At 43.1% G+C, this 22,936-nt stretch overlaps 2 protein-coding genes across 4 annotated transcripts in view; one reads left to right on the forward strand and one right to left on the reverse strand.

Annotated features, from left to right (window-relative positions):
* The window catches only part of DOCK1 (dedicator of cytokinesis 1), a 505,015-nt gene that overhangs the window by 182,548 nt on the left and 299,531 nt on the right, over nucleotides 1-22,936 (forward strand). For all 3 annotated transcript variants that reach the window (XM_014794062.2, XM_014794063.2, XM_087432851.1), the window contains 2 exons: nucleotides 10,702-10,829; nucleotides 12,744-12,839. In XM_014794062.2, coding sequence (XP_014649548.1) covers nucleotides 10,702-10,829; nucleotides 12,744-12,839 — 224 coding nt within the window. The remainder of the gene's footprint in view (nucleotides 1-10,701; nucleotides 10,830-12,743; nucleotides 12,840-22,936) is intronic.
* The window catches only part of INSYN2A (inhibitory synaptic factor 2A), a 37,561-nt gene continuing 36,288 nt past the window's right edge, over nucleotides 21,664-22,936 (reverse strand). Inside the window, exon 3 of the mRNA XM_004438873.3 lies at nucleotides 21,664-22,349. Within this exon, the coding sequence (XP_004438930.2) occupies nucleotides 22,166-22,349 (184 nt within the window). The 3' untranslated portion in view covers nucleotides 21,664-22,165. The remainder of the gene's footprint in view (nucleotides 22,350-22,936) is intronic.

Here is a 22,936-nt window from a genome sequence, read left to right on the forward strand (position 1 = left end):
AGGAATGGCTTATTGAATCTAGGAGGGTGAACTCAATTTTAGTTTCTTAATTATATCCATTTCAATTCTATCATAATATGTTGAGCACCTACCATGTGCTCATGACTGTTGGTTAGTGAGTTTGATTCCTTTGAGAGGCTTCAGAGCCATCAACTTAAAAATGTATAATTGGAAAGACTAATTCAGATAAGGGTGTAGGAGTTAAGTAACAAGTCCTACTTTGTAAGCAGAATCCCAGACAGGGAGCTGTCCACCACCATGGTGCTGATTAAGGAGTTGTCATGTTACAAATCCATCACCCACTCTTTTTCTTAAACTGTTTCACAACCATCATATGAGTTATGCATTCTGAAAACTGAATTTAATTCAAATGCCATATGGAACAAGATAAAATACAAATATATGAATAATTAAACACATAAATAAATTAAACATAAATAAACCATGCAGTGTTGTACTCATATGCTCATGGAGTTTTCGTTTTTCTCTTTCTGTGAAGGGACTCTTATCTGTCAAATTGGCAGTGCCAACAATTCTTCAGAGTGTAGTAGTTCTGTGCCCACCTCTGTGTGGGCTCTTACTCCTGTTACTTGATGTTGGGAGCAGGAAGAGCAATCTTAGAAGAGGCTACCTTGATTGTCCCATGTCTGGTCATGCTCACTTTAGGCACCAGGACAGCAAGTCCCTGAGTCTCCCCATTTCATGATTCCCTCCAGGCTCTACAAGCTTAGCTCTGTCCTTACATGATATGTTGCCTACAGTAACTTGCCTGGGACAGTTGGAGGAGCCCCAGGTCAGCCTGCAGCCTCCTAGGTTCTCCTTCCAGATCTCATTCTTTTTCTGTTGCATTAACACCTCTCTGAGTGCACAGACCTTCCCTCAAGATGGATTGGACCAGTCCATATGTTCTTGACTTTGTTTTTAAAATATACATTTCATTGTCAGGGCAACTAGGAGAGGCATGTGTGCTGGACCCCCTTGACCAAGACCTGTGTTCTTGGCTACCTTCACTCTTTGGTTAAAAGAATGCACACCACTCCCCAGCCCTGTGTATTCTCTTTGTTTTCTCTTCCTCCAGAATGTAGAGATTCTGCCATGTAGTATTCCTTCTGAACTTCTCAAGCCACCTCTTTGATGTACTTCCATCCACCTAGAGAATAGATTCCTGGCTTGACCAGTACTGCCCACATGGTCTTCCCCAGCATTTTACTTGAGTCTTTCTAATTTTTTCATCTACTTATAGATGGGACTCATTTGTGATTTTTTTCCATTGGTTCTTCTTTCATTTCTTTCTTCTGACAAATTGTTTATTACTACAATACTAATGGATGTTTAACCCCTATTATTATATTTCTCCAAACTAAAGGATACAAAATATCTGCTGCCACACTCCCTTTTCCAAAAGGTGACACACTTTTTGCTAGACCCAATGGCTTTATCCAGAAGACATGTCTTTGACCAGCTTCTCTTTCTCATTGTTCTGCAGTTGTTGTGCTTCTCCTTCCAATTTCCAAGATACTTTTAATTGCTCTGTCACTCTCTTAATTTAAATTCTGTGACATGGGGTACCTCAAAGCTGAAATGTAGATTACATTATTTCTGATCATTTCAGCACTCGGGAGTGGCACTGAGGACCTGTGACCAGATCCTGACCAGAACATTTACAAAGGTGCTGCTGGTTGATAGGAATAGAAACGCTGTGCAGGGCAGTTGTATTTACTCCATTTCACAGGCAAAGAAACTCAAGTGCAGAAAGCAAAAATGACTTATCTAGGGTTAAGAGATGTGAATTTATTCCCCTGGTACTGCTAAGTATCATGACTTGTTACATTAAAATGATTCTTGGGAAAATTTAATTTGCATCTGACATGTTAAGGTACCTGAATCATACATGTTTACAGGCATGTACACATACATCGATCATCTACTCTAAGGTGTTCTGGCTTTAGGATCAGGCATCTAATTCTAGTAGCGCTGCTGCTTAGTGGTGTAATCCCCACACATCCCTTCACTCTGATTCCCAGCTCCCACTCTGTAAAATGTGTACATAAGTAGACAGTTCCTTATGATTCCTTCCATTGCTGGCTCTGTTTTCTGCATTTCTGCTGCTTAAAGCCTTGCATCGAGGGAGAAAATCATTTGAACAAGTTGAATCATGTGGGTACAGAGTTCTTAGATGGTTGAAAAATACGATGATTGTCTATAATAGATAAATAGCAAGCATCTCCATTTATATGGCTCTTACTGTTTAATTCTCATTAAAAGTGTTAATCTGGATCTCAGTTCTATGTAACAGGCTCAAGGTTATTAAGTGCACTTAATGGATCATTTGTTTAATGTGACCAAACTAAAAATTAAGAAGCACATTACTCAGTGTTCATAAAACGAATGTTTTAAATGGACAGATTCATTCTCATATTTGCATCTTGCTTTAATGTAGAGCTGTAATGGGGTTATAGACGGATGTTCTGCTTGGACATTTATAAGCTGATGATGCCTGTTGAATACCTTTTATAAAGATTAATATTTTTTACTCTGTGCCCATTACCAGAGCATTAATCATCACAGCTTCAGCCTGCGCAGCTGAGGATGAACAGATGTCAAATTATTGCTGTCTGTAATCAGAGTGGATCACACTGGGAAAGGAGGAGGTAGAAGGGTGGCTGGTGTGCTGCAAGACCTCTGATCCCCACAGCAGATTTGCATGGATTCTGTGCCCACCAGGCTGCCTACCCTTTCCTGGCTGCCTGGGCTGGGCTGACTGCATTCCTTTCTGTGCATGGCCTGGGAAAACCAGGACAATCGTGTGAGGTAGTTCTGGCTTCCTTGTAGGTCATCACTATGCCTCGACTCAGTACTAATGGGCACTGACAAGTCCTGCAGTCACGACATGTGATGAGAGATCTGATAGGAGAAAGCTGTGGCTTTGATTCTGTCTCCAGTGATGAACACCAGTTCATTAAAATGAGAAATTGCACACGAGGTCTTTAACATCTGCTTCCTAGCATACTCTTAGACTTTGCTATCCAAGAGAAAAAGAATGTGAGCCACACATGTAATTTAAAATTTTCTAGAGGCCAAAATTTTAAAAAAGTACAAAGCAATTGGTGAAATTAATTTTAATAATATATTGTATCTAAAATGTCATCTCAATATGACTTCAGTCTAAAAATTACCAATGACATATTTCATGTTCTTTTTTTCACACTAAGTCTCTGAAATCCGGTGTGTTTTTTGCACTTAGAGCACATCTCAATTTGGCTGCTAAATTTTCTCAGAGATACTTCACTTGTATTTAATAAACATTTAATAAAATTTACCATTGACAAGTAGATTCACATACCCAGGTTGCTCCAAACAGTTGTTCCAAACAGTTGTTTCCAGGGCTGGCACCGTGGCTTAGCAGTTAAGTGCTCGCGCTCCGCTACCTGCGGCCCGGGGTTGGGATCCCGGGCGCGCACCGCCGCACCACTTGTCCCGCCCTGCTAAGGCTGCGTCCCACATACAGCAACTAGAAGGATGTGCAACTATGACATACAACTATCTACTGGGGCTTTGGGGAGAAAAAGGGAAAAAAAAGGAGGAGGATTGGCAATAGATGTTAGCTCAGGGCCGGTCTTCCTCAGCAAAAAGAGGAGGATTGGCATGCATGTTAGCTCAGGGCTGATCTTCCTCACAAAAAATAAAATAAAAAAAAACAAAAAGTTGTTTCCAATAACTGAATCAAGTATCATTTTTTACATTTTAGTTTAAATTACTTAAAATTATATAAAATTAAAAATTCTGTTCCTCAATGGCACTAGCTACATTTCAGGTACCCGGTGGCTACCGTATTGAATAGCACAGCTCTAGGGGGTTAGTTTTCTTTATGTACTGTTAGTTGCAAAGGCTGACTTTGTATGTTAGTCAGCAAAGGCTGACTTTGTATATTAGTATTATTCCTATTATTGTCATTGACAGCTGCTGTTTATTGCATGCTCACTGTTTGCCAAATAGACACATAGTATCATTTAATGCTCACAGTAAACCTGAGAGGTAAGCAACAGCATCCCCATTTTGAAGATCAGAAAAATTAAGGCTTTGAGAGTTTAAGTAACTTGCCCAAGATCCAAAGCAAAGAGTGAGCAGGGTGGGTTTTATTATTTCCTATGTGTACGGGCAAACTGAACCTGAATGAGAGTAAAAGGCTTTCCCCAGACCTCACAGCATGACCCTGGTTCCTAGTCTTGGGGTCAGGTATTTGTTGCAGCTGGTTTCCAAATGGTTGCCTGGGGGGAGTTCATTTAAAATATAAGATTGTTTTTGTTTTGGATTGTCAGCTCTCCAGGCCATCTGTTTTGAACCTAATGGGACCATCGGCACAAATTATCATATAGAAATGGCATTCTGTTCATGGGGAAGAGAACGGTATTCAGGACACCGAGTTGGGGCATTCATAATGTGACAGGATATGCCTCTTCCTTATTATCCATAAGCAGAGGCTCGTGCTTTAAAATAGCCCATTGTGGGATTGTGCATGTGTGTGTGGGGTGTGTGTGTATATGTGGTATGTGTATGAGTGTGTGTGTGTATGATGTATGTGAATGTGTGTGTGTGGTATGTGTTTGTGTGCAGTGTGTGTGTGATGAATGTGTATGTGATATGTTTGTGGTGTGTGTGAGAGTGTGTGATGTGTATGTATGTTGTGTGGTGTGTGTGAATGTATGTGTCGTATGTATATGTGTGGTGTGTATGTATGTTGTGTGTGGTGTGTGTGAAGTGTGTATGTGTGTGGTATGTGGGAGTATGTGTGTAAATGTGTGTGGTGTGTGTATGTGTGAGGGATGTGTGTGGTGTGTATATATGTTGTGTGTGGTGTGTGAATGTCTGTGGGGACTGTGTGTGTGTGTTGTGTGATGTGTGTGTATGTGTGGTGTGAGTGAATGTGTGTGGTGTGTATATATGTTGTGTGTGTATGTGTGGGGCATGTGTGTGTGATGTGAGTCTGTGGCGTGTGGGGAGTGTATGTATGTGTGTTGTGTTTGGGGAGTGTGTGGTGTGTATGGTGTGTGTGTGTGAGTGTGTATGGTACACCTTCCTCCTTGATCTTGATTTTTTGGCCTTGACTTACTATGAAATTTGAGGGGCTTTAGTGTTATTTGAAGCGTGTGCCCCACTTCTTGAAAACACTGAGAGTAGACTGACGTGCAGAGTAAGAGACACCCTTGAAGAAGCAAGGTTTTGAGAAACTTGCGTTAGTTTTGCTTTGGGGAGGGCAGCCCAGTGGCTGGGGCAGCACCGGGAGGCAGACCCGCGTCTCCTTGCAGATCCTGTAATTTGATACCATGCTCCTAAAATTGCAAATGAATGCACACCAACACACACACTCACACACATGCACGTGCGCCTGCACACTACTGTCTGGATCGGCTTGGACACCGTCCAGTGAAACTGGGTCACCAGAAAGGTGGGAGAGGTTTTGTTATGATGTCTTTGTCCCTCTGATGTCTTGCAAGGATGGGCCAGGGCTGCTTTAAACTGCAGGTCCCTCCTCACCACTTAACAAGTGTGAAGCACTGTGGTTTCCAGATGAAAAGTGACTGTGGACAGAAGTAAGTATGCCACAACTGTCCTGCTAGGAAGAGAGAGCTCTTCTCGACAGTGAGCATACGCACACACAAACACACACATGTGCACACACGCAATACCACCATCAGGTTGTGGTTCATGTGCAGCGGCTACACGCATTGATGAGCATAAGACCTCTGCTCTCCCGGAGATTGCCTTGCAGTAGGAGAAGCAGATAATGGAACCACTGGTAATGTACGGTGGTCCAAGAACTGGGCATCTGAGGCCTGCCTGCACCCAGGTCTGTTGATGGGCTGTGCCAGGGCCTGAATATCACAAGTTTCGGGCTTGTGCTGCCTCTAGCTTTGGTCCTCTCAGTCTCTGAAGGACTCAGGAGCATTGCCTTTCTTCCTTTGGGGACTTGGGTTGTGTTTCTGACGGGTGCTGCTGCCCTCTGACACCTTATCCTTGGAGGCGTGCACAAGATGCCTGGTGTGGTCAGTGCAGCCTTTGAGGGAAGCCTGGGGGTCTGGCCGCCCCTCTCCAGGGATTGGTCCTATGATTTGTGAGTGGTCAGGGGCCAGAGCTCTGTGCTGGGGCTGGTCCTCTGCATTGGAATATTGGACTGCTTTCACAAAGTCCTGCAGCAGGCGTTGTCTCGTGTCATCCTCTCAATGAACTATGCTTGTCCCCATTTCTCACTTTGTCTTGACCAGCTGTGGGTGGAGTGGGTGACGAAGGAAGAGCTCCAGTTCTCTTATGGATACTGAAAACATCCAAGTTGTGGATATGGGTCCATCCGAAGGATTGTCATAAATGGGTGTTTATGTTCTCAAGGGACTGAGGGAATGAAATGTCTTTAAATGTGACAAAACAGTGTGAAGTTTCCAAAAGTTTTGTTGTTTCTCATCAAGAGAGGCTGGGTAACAAACAAGTGAAGCTAACACAGACCCCTGGCTTGGGTGGATAGTGGGCGTTCCCGCCATGTAGCCAAAGACGGTTGTCAGCATCTCCCTGCTGAAGATGAACAGGGCAGCCATCGCTTCCTTCACCCTGGAGTAATTCTGACAAATGAGACCAACACACTCGATTACCTCTGAGAACAGTGAAGTCCACAGCTGCCTGTCCAGTGTGACAGATAAATGGAGCGGTAAGGGATGGATTTTGGCCAGGGCACCTGGGAACCAGAGCTTGAAGAGCCATTTCTGCCTCTCCGAGTCCAGAACTGTGTTCCTCTGATTTCCTAGGACTGTTCACAGACACACCCCTCCTCCCAACCCAGACTGGCCAGTCCACTGTGCCTTCGACCTCTGTTGACTCCCTCCTAAGCTTGTTTCAGAACAGTCTTGCCCAGCTTCCTTAGTCATTGTTTCTCTTGGTTGTGTGGTCAGGGTCTGTCTTTACCTGCTTGGGTCTTCATGGCTCTTTCTCCCTCTGAGATGTCTTGGAAATTTGACTTATCTCCCAAATGATGGTTGCAATAGGGATGACCAAGCAGTGGATAGCAGCAGCCAAGGGATCGCCCCCTATTGAAGGTGGTCATACTGGGCGATGTGTTGGTCATACTGGGCGATGTGTTTTAGGCCGAATGGAAAGAAGACTCGTTCTGGAGATGTCATTCCACGGACTGCGAGGATGGATGCAGGGAGGGCTGGACTCAGCTGGGTTTGCAGAGGAACCTTCCCAGCCTGCTGGGTTCTAGGATTTTGGTGTAGGCCCTACACTGGATGTTGTGTTATGGTTAAGGTCAGCTGCTGAAGAGGTCCTGGCGGTGGATGTAGTTTGTGAACATTGGGATTCTGTAGGAAAGACATTGGGCTTTTGGGAGCTTGTGGAATTTGTGTATTCAGTGGGTCAGCATTTTTGGCAGATGCATTTTGAGGCTGGTTTCACTGCCACGAGGACATTTTCTTATGGCATTTCCCTTGGACTGGCTTCATCGTTGGGCAGCTCTCTGACACTTGTGCCCTCTCCTTTCTGGACAACACGCCTTGGCTCTTTGGAGCACTTCCCTCATGAGTCCAAGGGGCTGTGGCTTTTGGAGAGATGCTCTCTATGGGGGCCTGAGTTCATCCAATGGCATCACAGGAAGGGCTGGATGAGACGACCAGGGAATCGCGTGAGTCTCCGTGATACCCAGGAGCACAGATGTGGAGGGACCATCCTGGTCCCCACAGGACAGCACCATCTCCTTGTGCTGTGCTCTGGCTCCCTGACCTCCTGTGGATTCCTGCCATCACAGTCAGTGAGGCTGGCCTGGCCTCTGCCCAGAAGATGTGCAGCATTTTAGCATCTCTGCATTACTTCTGCCTACGTATTGTTTACTGTAATTGTTAAGTCAACAAGTAAATTAATATATTCATTGGACAAAACTCTTTCTGGAAAAGTGACGTTGCCATCAGTCCTTTCCCAGGAAATAAATCAAAATGGAACTTGAAAAAGCCTTAGTGTGAGCTTGCTACATGCAATCCCCTGGAAGACAGTGGAGCAGAAGAGCTTGTTCTGCATCCCCATTTCTCCCTGTCTGCACCCCACTCCCGCCTCCACCCCCGGGCCTTCATTACCCTATAGTCCTTGGGAAAGTCTTCTAAGCAGTTCTCTGCATATTTACAGGAACGAGTCCAGTGCTGCATGCTCTTTTTTTTCCCTTACATTAAAAAAACCTCAGGAAACCATAATGCACAACATGCTTTTATGTATCATTAACGTTGTAAGTCCTAAAATGTAAAAGCCTAAAAACAAGCTAAGTATATTTAATGTTTGAGAGCTCTGCTATCTTCTGTCTCGTGCTCTGCATTTTAAAGGAAACAGCAATGGCTGGGCTGGTTTCATGATACAGAGCTGGTGTTGTAAATAGACAGTTCGTGTTGGACGGTGGATGATGCTGGAGTTAAATGGGATTTCCCAATTGGAAGAGACAATTAGTAATTGCATTTCGTCTTTAATCTCATGTGTATCTGTTTCCTTATTGTTCTTTAATTTTCTGAACATCCTTTCTATGCTCCTATTTACAAAACAAATGAAAACCCAGACGTTCTTTGACTCCGATCCTCACACCCCAGCATCCCTTCATTTCACAGCCATCTGCCAGGAGCTGTGTCTGGTCTATGCTTCTTATTCCATTTCTTCGTGCCTCCTCAATCCATGCCAGGAAGCTGCCTTGAGAAGGAGCCTGGATGCTGTTATTGCCCCATCCCAAGGCTGTCCTGTTCTAAGCGTCCTTGCCGCCACATTTGACCACCACCCTGTCCTCCCTTGGTTTGGGTGACGTCACTCATCTCTGCCTCATCTCACATCTCTCCTCACTCCATCTTCCTGTCCTACTCGTCTCCTGTTCTAATACCCACATGCTGATGCTGTTCACAGGTTTTCCTTCTATTCGACACACTCCTCTTCGATAGTCTTATTCACATACGTGGCTTACATTACTGCCTAGAGGCTGATGATTCTCCAATTTGTATTTCTAAGTCAAAAATCTCCTCCAGCGTCTAGAACCGTCTATCCATTTGCCTACTACTTGGAGCCACTTGGGTGTCCACCAGGCAACTAAAACTCAACTTCCCCAAAACCAAACCCAAGTCATTTCCTCCTCCCTTAAATGCACTTCTTTTCCCAGTTTCCTCTCCTTGGATGGCATCAAGTGGGTCTTTGAATGGCACACTCATCACCAGGATGCTGGGTGTTCTTTTTGACTCTCCTCTATCCCCCACGTTCATCTCCAGTTAATCACCAAGCACTTTGTTCAGCCTGCCTCCAATTTGCTCTTGTTCAAGACCTCTTCTTTCAAACTCACCATTACAGCAGGAGCTCAGGCCTTTACTATGTCTTGCCTGGACTATTGCAGAGGCTAACTGACCAGTTCTATGCCTCCCATCTCTACTGCCCTACCTGTGCACCATCACAGAGGATCTTTCTGGCCTTTTGATCTGATCACATCTCTCCTCCATCAGCTTGTTCCACTTTCTTACGCTTTTCCACCTTGCTCTTCATGTTCATGATGAAATCCAACTGCCCATCTGTCCTTTCATTCTGCCCCTCTTTTCCCCACCCTCCTGAACTGTGCACGTGGCTCTGTGAATACATCGTATGCTCCTGTCTCTCTGACTTTGTGTATACGGTTCCCTTTCCTGGATTGCCCACTCTGCTTGGCAAATTCCTATTTTTCCTGCCAGCAAATGAAGGTACTACCTCCCGAAGGAATTATCCCTGACTCTCACTTCCAAGGTCCTTGCTTGCTCCCACATCCCCCTCCCTCACATGCTTATGCCTTTGCCCAGGGGTCTGGGGGCCCAGAGAGAGGCTGTGGCTCTTCACCAGTATCTGTGTCACATCATAAGAGCAAGTACCTTTCCCGTGCATCTAACCTGTGCCAGGCCTGGGCCTTCAGAAGCGCTTAACTTTGTAGGAGTACATTGTGCCTCACACGTGTGAGTGGGTATTGCCATCATGCCCATGGCAGAGATGAGGAGACCTAGGCTCAGAGAGGTAATGTGAGCTGTCCACGAGGACCTGCTAAGAAGCCAGCAGAAGTTAAACTCATACATCCTCACTTCAGAGCCAGAGCTCTCAGCCCTCTGCACACGGTCCCTCTGCAAGTGGGAGCCTGGCAGAAAGTTGTCCCTGAGTGAGTCAAGTAGGTTATGAGCTGGCTGAGCTCAGAAGCGTTAGGGGGCTGTGGCATAGGGAGTAGAAGGAAGCCATGCCTTGGTCCTCCTAAGAAAAAATGAGAATAGCTACAGTTCAAATAGTTTTTATTGTAACAAGTATTTCTTTGTAAGTTGCAAATCAGTGAATTTATAGTTCAGCACAGAAAATTAGTTAAAACCCAAAAGTGTGTGTTTGTATCTATGTGCACACTATGGGATATATGTGTTTATGTGTTTATATATATATGAATTATTATTGTATATTTACATGGAGATACAGTCATATATGCATGCATATGTGTGTGTGTAAATTATTTACATAGCAGTATAAGTCATTTCCTACCAGTCAAGTAATCAGACCCTCTCCAGATGTCAGTGTCACATTAGGGAGAATGTAGATGTAACATGCTTGGAAACAATGTGTCATGCTAGGAAAACAAGCTTCTAGCAAACATGAGTTGCATTTTGGTGGGTTCCCTGCTGACTGACAACACCATGTCCCATGCAGACTGCAGGGAGATCCTGCTTCCTATGATGACAGATCAGCTTAAGTACCATCTGGAGAGACAGGAAGACCTGGAGGCCTGCTGCCAGCTGCTCAGCAACATCCTGGAGGTTCTGTACAGGAAGGACGTGGTGAGTAGTGGCTGCTTGCTGAGGCTGCCTTTGAGGACCACGCAGGAAGTATTTCACCCTGTACTTCACATAAACCCCAGCCTCGCGGTACAGAGGTACCTTTGATTCATTTAAAAAGGAACAGCCTTAATTTTAGGGGTTAGCCTCTCTCTTTCTCTTTATAGAGTTGCACCCTTAAATTATTTTCATTTATGTATAAAGTATGATAGTTATATTACAATGATTATTCTTCTGCATTAAAAATATTTTTTTTTAGGGGCCAGCTTGGTGGCGTAGTGGTGCGTGCGTGCGCTCCGCTTCGGCAGCCTGGGGTTCGTGGGTTTGGATCCCGGGCGCAGACCTACACACCGCTTGTCAAGTCAGGCTGTGGCAGTGTCCCATATAAAGTAGAGGAAGATGGGCACAGATGTTAGCCCAGGGACAATCTTCCTCAAAAAAAAAAAAAAAAAATATTTTTTTAAGTTTATTTTCTGTGACTTCTCAGCTAAATGCCCCTCAAGACTTAGATTTTGATCCTTAAGGTCAGACAAAGGTTTTGATGTTAAAAATTGGCAATAAACTAGTGGAGACTAATTACTTGCATTCTTTTTTTGAATTCTTATTTTTTTAGAGTAATACATGCACATAGTTTTTTAAAAAAAACTCAGTGGTGCTTCTGAGAGTTCGCAGAAGAGCAGCTCTTTGCCTCTTCCCCTAGGTTCTTCTCTCTGCAGGTTAATTTCTTTCTGTGCTTTCTTAGCTAGTTTTTAAAAAAATGGTATTTCGTTTTGCATTTCTAAATTGTGTGCTTATTCCATTGACCTTTTTTTTAATCGAAAGTTGGTGCCACACATGGGGAAAAGTCTGTCCCTATGCCTCCCCATCTCCAATATACCCACCAGACATATTTGTGCACAGGTGTGCATGCACATGTGAAGTCATAGATTCTCCAGATGTGTCTGGAAAAGTGTACAGGACCTTGTCCGTCTCTGCCTCTAGTCGACAGGGCTTGTTCTTAGCTCTCTCCCACATGACCTCCAGACACCTTCCCAGTCAACACACACACACACACACACACGCACACACACACTTGTCCTGCCCACTCTCTTCCTGCACTGGCTCATTCTCTGGGCCTGGTTAGTGCCCTTGAAGAAAGAGATCAGATCAGATTAGTTCACACTGATGGTGGCTATATCAGCTTTTCCAGGGGCATTGCCTCTGAAAGGTTTTGGAAGCATTACCCAAAGGCCAGCCTCCAGTGGTCCCATGCAAGGGCCTTCCTTCTCTTTTCTTCGTGGAGAAAAGGTTGGGAATGAAGAGGTTGTATGGCCAAACCTCATAGAGGAGGTGCTGCGTGCCTGGCCTTGTGTGGAAGGCCTAGAGAGCACCTTTAAACACGTTGAGCATTCGTGAAGAAGAGTCAATAATCCCATCACATACAAAATAAAAGGGCAAATTTTTACTGATGGAAAATTTTCTGGCACTGTGAATTTTAGGTGGTTTGCTAAAATGATACTTAAATATTCGATGTGATTGTTCCCCAAGTTATTGGGACGTGACATGCAGAGCAGTCTACGGTTGTTATCTGCCTGCCTTCCATTTACAGATGGCCAAGTGTCTAGAAAACTAATTGGTGGGCTAATCAGAGATCATAAACATTCTATTATTTAAACAGATTTGCTTTTATTTTTAAGGTTTGCTTAAATTAAACTACTATGATTATATAATGAGTTAGCATTAATGGACTATAATTAATAAAACGCCTTGAATTTTCTTCGTGAAGGCTTTTGCCTTTGACAAGGACCATTTTGCATCTCGTTAAGGGTTGTAATTGATTTACTCTTTACAGGGTAAGTGGATTCAGTGACAGCTGCTAGGGCTTGCATGTTAATGATTGTCTTAGGAGTTGGTTTTCACTGGTGTGTCCTCCTCCAGGGGCCGACTCAGCGGCACGTCCAGATCATCATGGAGAAACTTCTCCGGACAGTGAACCGAACCGTCATTTCCATGGGGCGGGATTCCGAGCTCATTGTAAGTGCTCAGTGACGTACGCTTGGTATGTCCTTGTGGCTGAGAGCATCTTTCTCAAGAATATCCTTTATTCTCAATCCCGAAAATCAATCTGGTTCTTTTCCAACTGCTTTTTGAAACTATGCTTATTTTACAAGCTAGCAAGCACTCGAGATGCATTTATTTACAGTCTGGTACATAAAGTGTACTCGTTTTCCATGGTTCTAGAAGCGAGTGTCGAAGTTGAAGGGTAAGCACACCAACATTTTGGAGACAGAAGCATTTGGTTCTAGTTTCCTCCTTAGTTACCTCTAGCAAAGGATGTGTATTTTCTTCTAAGTTCTCATTCTTCTGGCAGTTTCTTTCTACATATTTACATTCAAGATGCTTTTAATAAAATTTTATGCAGGACCTTAAAAAGTAATTGAGGTACTCCACCTTAGCTATTTTATCGTCTACTCTAATGTATTGTAGGTGTTTCTCTTATACAGAGTACCGAGGCGTGGAATGCTATCTATTTCTTCTTTTCCAGAAAGTTTTAACAATAATTTAGACAGTCTTTCAAGTTTCATATTATGGTGCCTTTTCTCCAGAGTTTATGACTCTTCTCCTCACCCTGTTACTCTTAAGTTTGGTTTCTTAGGCAAAAGATGCACATGTAGGTCCCATTTAATTTCTTTCATTTCTAGTACATGTTACCATTTAATTAAGTTTGGCTGCTGGCATTTAAAAAAAAAAAATTCTGTAATCAAAGAAGAAAAAATCTAGTTAGAGTTTTCACTGGCAATCAGCTAGGCACATTGATCTTCCTTGGTGTGTGACCTTAGTTCTTTCTGCATTTCCTGGGACTGGAACAAGTAAGGTGATGCATATGTCTCCTTCAGACAGCAAAGCCAGAATGTAGCAATGGGCTCATTTCGGTTCCTGTGGTTGGCGCCACAATAAAGGCTGTGGTTTTGGGTGAATCACAGGTAGCACAGGAGTAGAACAATCGCTGCCTTCATATGTTTCCATCCAGTAAAAGAATCCAGTTTATGTCTCAGAGTTGCAGCACGTTATGTTCAGATTTTCTTTTTTAAGGTCCATCTCATTTATTTATTTATTTATTAACAATTTATTTATTTATTTATTTTTTCCCCCAAAGCCCCAGTAGATAATTGTGTGTCATAGTTGCACATCCTTCCAGTTGCTATATGTGGGACGTGGCCTCAGCATGGCCGGAGAAGCAGTGCGTCAGTGCACTCCCAGGATCCGAACCCGGGCCGCCAGCAGTGGAGTGCACGCACTTAACCGCTAAGCCACGGGGCCGGCCCGTGGTCCATCTCATTTAGATTTGGCCTATAACATGTATAAATTAGGAAGTAAAATGTTTCCTTGAAAATTGGCTTTATTTGCAGTGGCCTTTTCCATTATTCTGTAAACGTAAATTTGTCTGCCTCTTCATGTTCTTCATCCTATTCTTTTCTATAATCTAGAAACAGCTTTGTATAGGTGCGTGGAGACTGAGCCCCATGGAGTGAGACTTGGAGTGACTCTGGGAGCACCCCTGGCTCTGGTGTTCCTGTATTCTTGGAGTCGTGCCAGGGGTGTCCTTGGAACACTCTCATGTTGTAGGACTGCGAGACGGCCATAACGTGGATGGATGATTTGTGGCTTGGTGTCATTCTGCTAAGACCTCTATTGGAATGGGCTGGATTAGGGAGGCTGGGGTGGCATGATGGTGGCACTCATGGTGGCACTTCAGTGAGTGAGTGATGGGCACTCATGATGGGCCGATGGGGGAGATGGGTGATGTGGAGGCAAGTGAACTGATGAGTTAGTCCTGTCTCTGGTTAGGTCTTGACCCTAGCTGTGTGCTCACTTGGGTTATAGCCCGATGGCCAACAGTTAAACAGGGAAGAGGAGGGCATAAAAGTTGGATGCGTCCTTGGAATGTGGAGAGATTGTGAGATGTGCTCACAGCTCAATCAAAGGATCTAACTAAGGTAGAATGGAGCATGTGGAGCGTGGTGTCTTCTCTCAGACCATGTGGTCCAGGATACCTTTGGGAAATATCTTATATCTCAGACATGATAACAGTGGCAATAATAATAGCTGCTCTTCATCGAGCACTTATTTATGTTCTGGGCACTGTATAACTAACGGAAAGATTCTCATTTAATTCTCACCTTCGTCGTGTATATGCAACTGTAGAAAATCCCTGCAGGGAGATGAGAAATTGTTCGAGATCCCACAGCTAGCCTGGAAGCGCTTGTTTGGAGCCCTGATTTGGTGCCAAAGCTGTTCTGTAAGATTCAGGCTCATGATGCTGATCTCAGTGGTATTGCAGGAAGTATCAAAGATGATTCTGAATTCCTTCTAGATCTCCTTCCTAGTTAGGGAGGCAGCTGACCAGGGAAGTAGGTACCTTTCTATTTTCTACCTCTCAGTCATTTCCGTGGGGCCAAACACTAGAACCTCCTGGAGGTAGAAGGGTCAGGCCACGAGTTGGGTGCCGCTTTCCTGAAGGGCTTGGAGAAACCCATGTGCTGTGAGGAACCCTTAGGAGTTCCTGAGGAAGAGCCCTTGCATGTTCTAAGAACATTCTAGGGGGTATGGCAGTGAGGACCCATGCTCGGTCTCACCCGGCTGTGGCCCTGTTCTTTCTGAGCAGTCGGCAGGGGTCCAAGGCACTGTCAGGGAATGGGGGGAGTAGGGCAGACTGCTCACATCCAGGCTCATTCCCCGCCACCCTTTCCTTCTTCTCTAACAGAAGTCTCCAGAAGCAGGAAGGGGATTTAGGTCCTAAGCTGACCCTTCTCAATTCCAGCATCTCCAATATCTATAAAAGGAGTCCAGAAATTCTTTTTGTAAAACTAACTAGGCTGCCATGGAAGGAATCTTGGGAAAAAAAAATTCTGAATAAGCTATAATTTAATGAGTGATGACAGCATCAAGATGTTTTCAGGAAGGGCATTTGGCATTGAAAATCAGAGTTGCGTGGAAGGACCTCTCAGTCATCAGGGAACCGTGAGCCCTCTTCGTGATGTCCACAGAGTGGTAATACCGAAATGCTCCCTTGTGCAGTGCGCTTGACCTTGCTCTCCCGATTCTCTCCGATGTAGATTTATGCATTAGCTTCTTAATGTCACTGTTGTTGCTCTGTGAATTTAGATTAGAGGAAGATCCGGGGAAAAAATATCCCTGACAAGGTGGACAAAAAACTTAATCAGTGGACCTTCTAGAGTGGAAAAAGAGCAGAAATGGTTTATAGACCTGTTTTGGGTAAGCTGTAACATTCCATTATCACATAGAGATTTCAATTCTTATGTGCTTGATACTCATTTTTGCATAAATGTAATGGAAATGGTTATAACTATGAAAGAGCTTTAAAATTCTAAGTAATCACTGAAAATGGACTTAAAACATTAAAGTGATTAAAAGAAGTTTTGAATAAATATGCTTCATGTAATGCTTTATTCCATAGTATTGTCAACAATACTAGAAATGTGACCTCTGTTTCCATCGGAATAAATGATTAGTTGGGGATGCTGCTGTGGCCGGACAATTTCCCCTGTTTATAGATGGAATACCGGGGATCCTCACACGTCACTGAGTAAGCTGTGATATGTACAGCATAAGGCTTTTCTTTTATCTGCATCTGTGATGTTTTATGAACACTATACAGTTGGTTGTATATATTTGTTTTAGTTCATTTTATACTTTTCCACGTTATATTTCAAATGGGCTATTGGAATGCAGCTCATGCATAGGATAAAAATATGCCATGATCCTAAGTATACTTTTTGAAAAAAATAAACTCCGTTTGGCAAGTATAGAATCATAGATGGTGTGGATGCCTAAAGCAGGCCCTAACATAGAAGCCTTGCGGTAGCCTTGCCACAGAATTCAGATGTCACGTTATCTCTATTCCAGTATAGTCTGATACTGCAGAATAACTGAGGGAAATGCTCATTTTATATTATCTGATTACCTATTTTATTTTTCTCTTCCTCTTTGTAAAGTTTTCTAGGCCCTTGGCGTTAGGCAGCATTCTTAGGCATCGTGTGTGGTTCCGAGCAAGTGGCCGTGTTGGGATGGGTGCTCTTGTGTTGTGGGCAGGTGGCCGGAACGGCCATTTGGTGGGTGACCTGGCACCCCCCTTCCCCTCCCCGCCAACCCCTAACGCATGTGTGTCTTTGCTGCAATAAGCACTGTACCCAGTGCTGGGTTGAGAACGGAAGAAATGAAACATATAGCAATGTTCCTTCTCTTATGATAATAGCTGCTGCTGCTTCTTTCAAATGATCAGATTTACATTCTGTTAGTGGGTCCTTTAAAAATGTAATTGAGTGAGAAGGACTTTTAAAGATTTTTCTATGGCCTGGTACACACCAGAAGACTGGAAATTACTAATTCACCAAAACGAAAACGTGGGCATCTTCTAAGGAACGATTCCCTTGGAAAATTCACAGAAGTAGGCTTAGGAAAGGGAAAATTGTGCCTGGTCTTGTGACCTCTGGACCTCCTGAGTGACTAGACTCCAGTGTCAGAAGTTATTTTCCTTCCATTCTGAACACCAACTGTGGGGACACTTTTGGGATAGGGGTGTGTTTCATCAGCAGCATCCTTGGTGGGGAGGATGCTGTTAGTGAAAACTCAGAGCTCTCTTTGAGCCTGAGTGACTTATAAGGACCTGACGTGCTTCTTCATTTGGAAAATAGTGTAACAGAATTGGTCTTGCAGTAAATAGAGCCCTTTTACCAAGACTCATAACCAAATATTTTCACAAAGATGTTATGCCCCCATGCATGAACATACCTTTTGCAATGTTTATTCTAATGGAGTTTATGTATGAATGTTCTTTTTAAAAAATGCTGTTTTAAATCTTCATTTGCAAAAGAAAAGAAAACATTTTGAATGTTTCAAATGGACAGTGTCTGGCTTTTGTATACAAGTGTCATAAAAAGTGTCTCTAATTGTACTGTTTGTTAATAAATCTACTTAGAAAACATGCTTTCAGGAAGTATCCTAACACAGGTGCAAGTGTGAGCTGTGATGACTTTATAAATTCATTTTTATTTGGTATTGGTACAGCCAATTTTCCTGCCTTTCTTGTATTCCTGTGGCCCTGATATTTGCTCAAGGTTGGTCACTGACTGTGGATTTACTGCAGAGGAAATAAAAACCACATCCCTGCTGGGGTAATATACGGTCTGCAATTCTTGCATATGCCAAAGTGTGTGCTGCACATCATAGCATGATTAGCGAATGTTAATTCACAAAATAGAATGTTATTTCTGAATCATATAGCTCTTTTCTTCTGGTAAATAAATCGGCTGCACACTTAGCCTGTGCCAAATGTGCCCGTGGTAGAGTTTTTCTAGATAAAAGGAGCTAGATCAGAGTGGAAAGCATCTGCTGTGATCTTTAGGTGACACTGCACCAAGGAAACCGCCTTGCTTAGTAATCAAGTCAGATTTTACTTGCTGATGAAAATGCTCCAGAAGAATGAGTCCTCCAGCGGTGGACTTTGTCAGTGTGCCACACTGCTACAGACGGCGTGGGATGGAGAAGTTTCCTACCCACTTCTTGCTTTTTTGTTCTTGCTTTCTTCTGTGAAAGGCAAAAAACAAGCACTTTTATTTGATGGTGTGTCTTTGGAGTTGTAATCGAGGATTGTGTGTCTCAGTTATGCCGTGCCTGCAATGGTATCCCAGGGTACCTCAAGGTGAGTGGTGTTGCAAGGCGTGCTCATTGCTACTGTTTGACACTGGAGTCAGCCTGATGCTGGTCTGTGAGCTGTGATGCCATGTATACCACACCTCAGATCTCCATGGCAATGGACACCTTGGCAACCTCGTAGGACGCGTGGGACTCTTCCAACTTCCTAAGCCCTTTCCAAGATAGCATGGTTTTCGCACACTTTGATTCCCTTCCGATTTACACTCTGCCCGAGTTGGGGAGGGTCTGAGACCGAAAGAGCAGATGCAGAGGCCCTGGGAGTTCTCCTTGGAGGGCACTGGCACACTTTCAGAGTGACTGGTAGGCACCTACATGGCAGAATGCCATATCTAGTTGTTTATAAGAGAGGACCTCTGCGCAGCACCAGTAGGTGGCTCACAAGTAATTAGAGACCATGACATGGAGGAGCCCCTCACCTGCTCTGGGATGGTGCATTGGGTCTTGCTCCTACTCTGCACACCTGAATTGCACTCACCCCCTTCTGCTCCCTGAGGAACTTGGGGGGGTAGTAGGAGCCTTCTGTCTCAGCCTACAGTGGTTCCCTCATCCTTGCAAGTAGACTCTGTCATTGCAGAGATCAGCAAAGGGGGTACTGGCCTCTCCTCTCCTAGGCTTCCAGGAAGACCCCTCCCTTGGGAGAGGGGGTTGGTATTGGGCTGGTCTCCATTGGAGAGGCAGGCGCTCAGCCCGATTGGGGCACCGTTCTTCCACTCAGGGGAGGGAAGAAGAAATGAAGGAGGTGGCCAATCCCCCGGGGCTGGGGACCTGCCTGACAGATGGTCTAGAGAGAAACTGTCTCCAGAGGGCCATCACAGGGTTTGCCATGGAAACACTGGATGAGTTTACTTGTCTCTCTGAGGTTCTTTAAAAATTAGACATCAGTTAGCCAGATCCTGCTGTGAGCCTGTACAGGGCTCTGTGCCCTTAAAGAGTCATCCTGTCCTCCTGGCAGCTGAAGCCCAGGCCAGGGCGCATCGTCTGGCAAGCTGGGCCCTCTCGAGCCAGGCCAGGCCCGTGGGCAGTGCCCAGGCCTTACAGTGATCTTCTCTCCTGAAGATCCAGTGACGTTCTTTTCAGCCCAATCATCTTTTCTTTATTACTTTTTTCTAAGATTACTTCTGTTTTCCCAAATTATTGAGACCACAAAATAAGTTTAATAGCCACATAAAACATTACTTTTGATTTTTTTATTTAAAAATTAATAAAGAACTTAGTGACAAGTATAGTAATTTAATTTAATCTCTACACATAATGCCATGTGTACATCTACATATGAGGGAACACTATACTTTTTACCTTGGTTTTGTATCAAAGTTTTTACTTAAATCTTTCTAAGAGAAGAATCATCATCTGTTAGCGACACATTGCAATTAAACCATGAAATGATTTTGAAAATATTTTTTCTATTCTGAAGATAGTTTTGTTTTTAAATAGGAATTCGTTTATCTTCAGTTTCCTTTTTGACTCCAAAAATTTTAATTATTAGTATTATTATTTTTTGGTCTAGACTGCTTTCAAACAGTGATGTTGTTTTCTTTACTAGGATGTCCTCTTGTTCAGATTTATGGTGCTAATTAGAAAGCTGCTAACACCCTTATTTCAATTCAGTGAGAGAGTTGGGATTCTTAAAACACAAGGAGAGATAACTTGTTGCAAACATTTTTATAACTTTAGTTAAAAACAGTATAAAATACATGAAACACATTTTTTAAATTTTATGTCTACATGAAACAATTGCACTTCCTTCATGGTACAGGATCAACTTGCTCATACTTTTTGCACAAAAATATTTCTCAGTTCTGTTGACTGATATTCAAGGCTTTGCATCCTCATATAGTGTTTCCACAAAAGATGTGTTTTTCTTTGAATTAAAGCATACATCTGCAGGATAGTTTGAGTAACCCCCAAAGAATGCTTACACGATAGACTCTTTTCATTTTTTTCAAGTCCAATTCTGGTCTTGTTTTTAAATAGGAATTCGTTTATCTTCAGTTTCCTGATCGCTGATCACCAGGACCTTGTAGAATCCAAACACTTAGAACTAAAATAGATTTGCTGTTGAGTTGGGGGGAAAATGCATGGCAAGAAATAGCTCCCATCTGAAGCGTACAGGTAGAGATTCTTTCACCAAGGGTAGCCACTTATTTTTGGCGTCTAATCAATGAGGTGTGCATGTCAGCACTAGATTAGATATGAAACTGTTGGACAGAAACTTGAGGACTAGGTTTTCTCATATGTTCACAAACTATTCAAAATTTAAGTTGTACAAAAAAAGGCAAAATAAAATCCCTACTTCCTAATGTGAACAGCAAAAAATTGATAGACAAAGTCTTTAATAGACTAGGGGCTTTTGATTTCTATAAAAAGATACTTGCAAAGGTGCAGAGGAATGAGTGAAAAAATAAAGGAACTAAGATTTATATTGCAATGTGTAATCAAAAGAGAACTCTAAGTGTCACTGTTTATTTAAAAAATACCTAAAAACATTTGATTCACAGCTTTCCCCTAGGTATGTCATTTAGTACAACTTACTAACAGGTTAAATGTGGTTGACCTTAAGTTTGTTTGTTGGTAGCAGCTAAACTAAACACGCTGTTTCTCTTTTGAGATGGCCAGGTCTTCCACAGTTGTTACAAAGCATAACGAATAGTATAAAATGTCTGGCTGCGCTTTTGGTGATGAACAATGTCTCAAAGATTGATCCACAGAAACACTTTCCGGTGGCAGAGAACCCCTGTGATTTATTGGTGACTGTATTATCCATTGTGTATCTCTACGTGTGTTTTCAAATTCTTGCCAGAATGTATCATTTGGCCTTTGGGTACCAAAAGATTAAAAATGAGATCTAAGAAAGCTTAGTGTCCAATAGCTTTGACCCTGTCAACTTGCAGTGATTAAAGGCTTGTCCGGACTTTGGGGGACTCCTGGCTGCTGGCCATTTGGAAAATGAGCAGTAAACATGTTGCAGGTCTGGAGATGAAGAGAATGCTAAATTTGAGGTGTCAATGTGACACTGAGATGTGGTCACTTGGCTTAGCGCTATAGCACATGAAGGCAAATATACATATAGTCACATTTTAGAGATTATTCATGGTCTCCGACCACTTGAAAAAATTGTGCTTTCTCTGGAATTTGATGTGCTGAAAATTGCACTCGCCCCCTGCTTATTTGCAAAATTAAACATAAAAATGAAGTCCTTTGCAAACATAAGGCTTGCTTTTTCTTCTCATTATTTAAAAAAAAAAATAAAGGCTTGAAAATAATTATGAGTTTTAGCTGTGTACAGAGTGACAGCCTGCTATTTTGCAGGTTGATAATGTAATACTTGCCGATCTGGGGTGGGGGCATGGAATTTTTACTTACCATCTTTGACTATGTAAGTTTTGTTTCAGATTTTACATCCCACATCTGTGAACTGCAAAGAACAGCCGGCAAGGTGCGACATTTAATACCTTGCTTCTGTTAATTATCTGTTAGTACAAAGGCCTTTTTGGTAAGCAGGGTGAGAACTGGGTGGCGCCCGAGTCAGCCACAGTTCACTCGATCCTATTCATTTTGGAAAAGGATTTACTTAACTCCAGTGAGTTTTAAAGACGGCCTTTAGACTCCAAACACCATGAGTTTTAAAGGAACCAGAGTTTCCATCTTCCGTGCTTTTTAGATTCAGTTTTGGATTTTTGCTTGGGAGTGGAGGAGTAAGTCTCCTGCGAGTAAGGCGAAGGTGCAACCTGAGTTTCCTCAAAAGGATGGAGTTTCCTCAGAACTGGCTGGAGTTTGTCTTCTTGCTGCTTAAAATCTAGCTCCACACTGGAAAGAAAAGAGAGGGAAGAATTTAGTGCTTGATCGTTCATATATAAAGAGCCCCCTTAATGACAGCAAAATTTAGTGACATCCTACCAGTGTAATGATAATTCATCTTATGTTTATAATTTAATTTTATGGCTCAATTTTAAGCAATTGGCTATAATAAGTTTTAGCTCTATGTCACTGTGAACTGTTTCTAATAGATTCATTTTCTTTGAAAAATTACTTATCTGCTTTCATTGCAAACCTCTGAAGTTTATGTACACAGTGGTGTCAACATATACAATGTGTTTGTTGAAATGAAGAATGTGGCATCTCAATAACCCTTTTGCTTGTCCATAGACTGCACACACGTGCTTCATGGAATAAAGAGAAAAACAAAAGGATGACTGTTGAGGGGTCATCTTAGGAGATATCACCAGGTGTATGAAAGCTCTGTGCCTGTGCAACTTTTCACACCATCAGAGAAATCCATTTATCTCACCTGAAGCAGTTGTGAAATGAAATGACCTTGGCTTATGTTCTTGCAAAATCTCATCCACCTGAAAAACTAGGAAGAGCCAAAATATCCAGTGTTGGGGAGAATAGTG

Source organism: Ceratotherium simum, chromosome 6 (genome assembly GCF_057802395.1).
Source record: "Ceratotherium simum simum isolate JZ-2026a chromosome 6, ASM5780239v1, whole genome shotgun sequence".
Classification (NCBI taxonomy): Eukaryota; Metazoa; Chordata; class Mammalia; order Perissodactyla; family Rhinocerotidae; genus Ceratotherium; species Ceratotherium simum.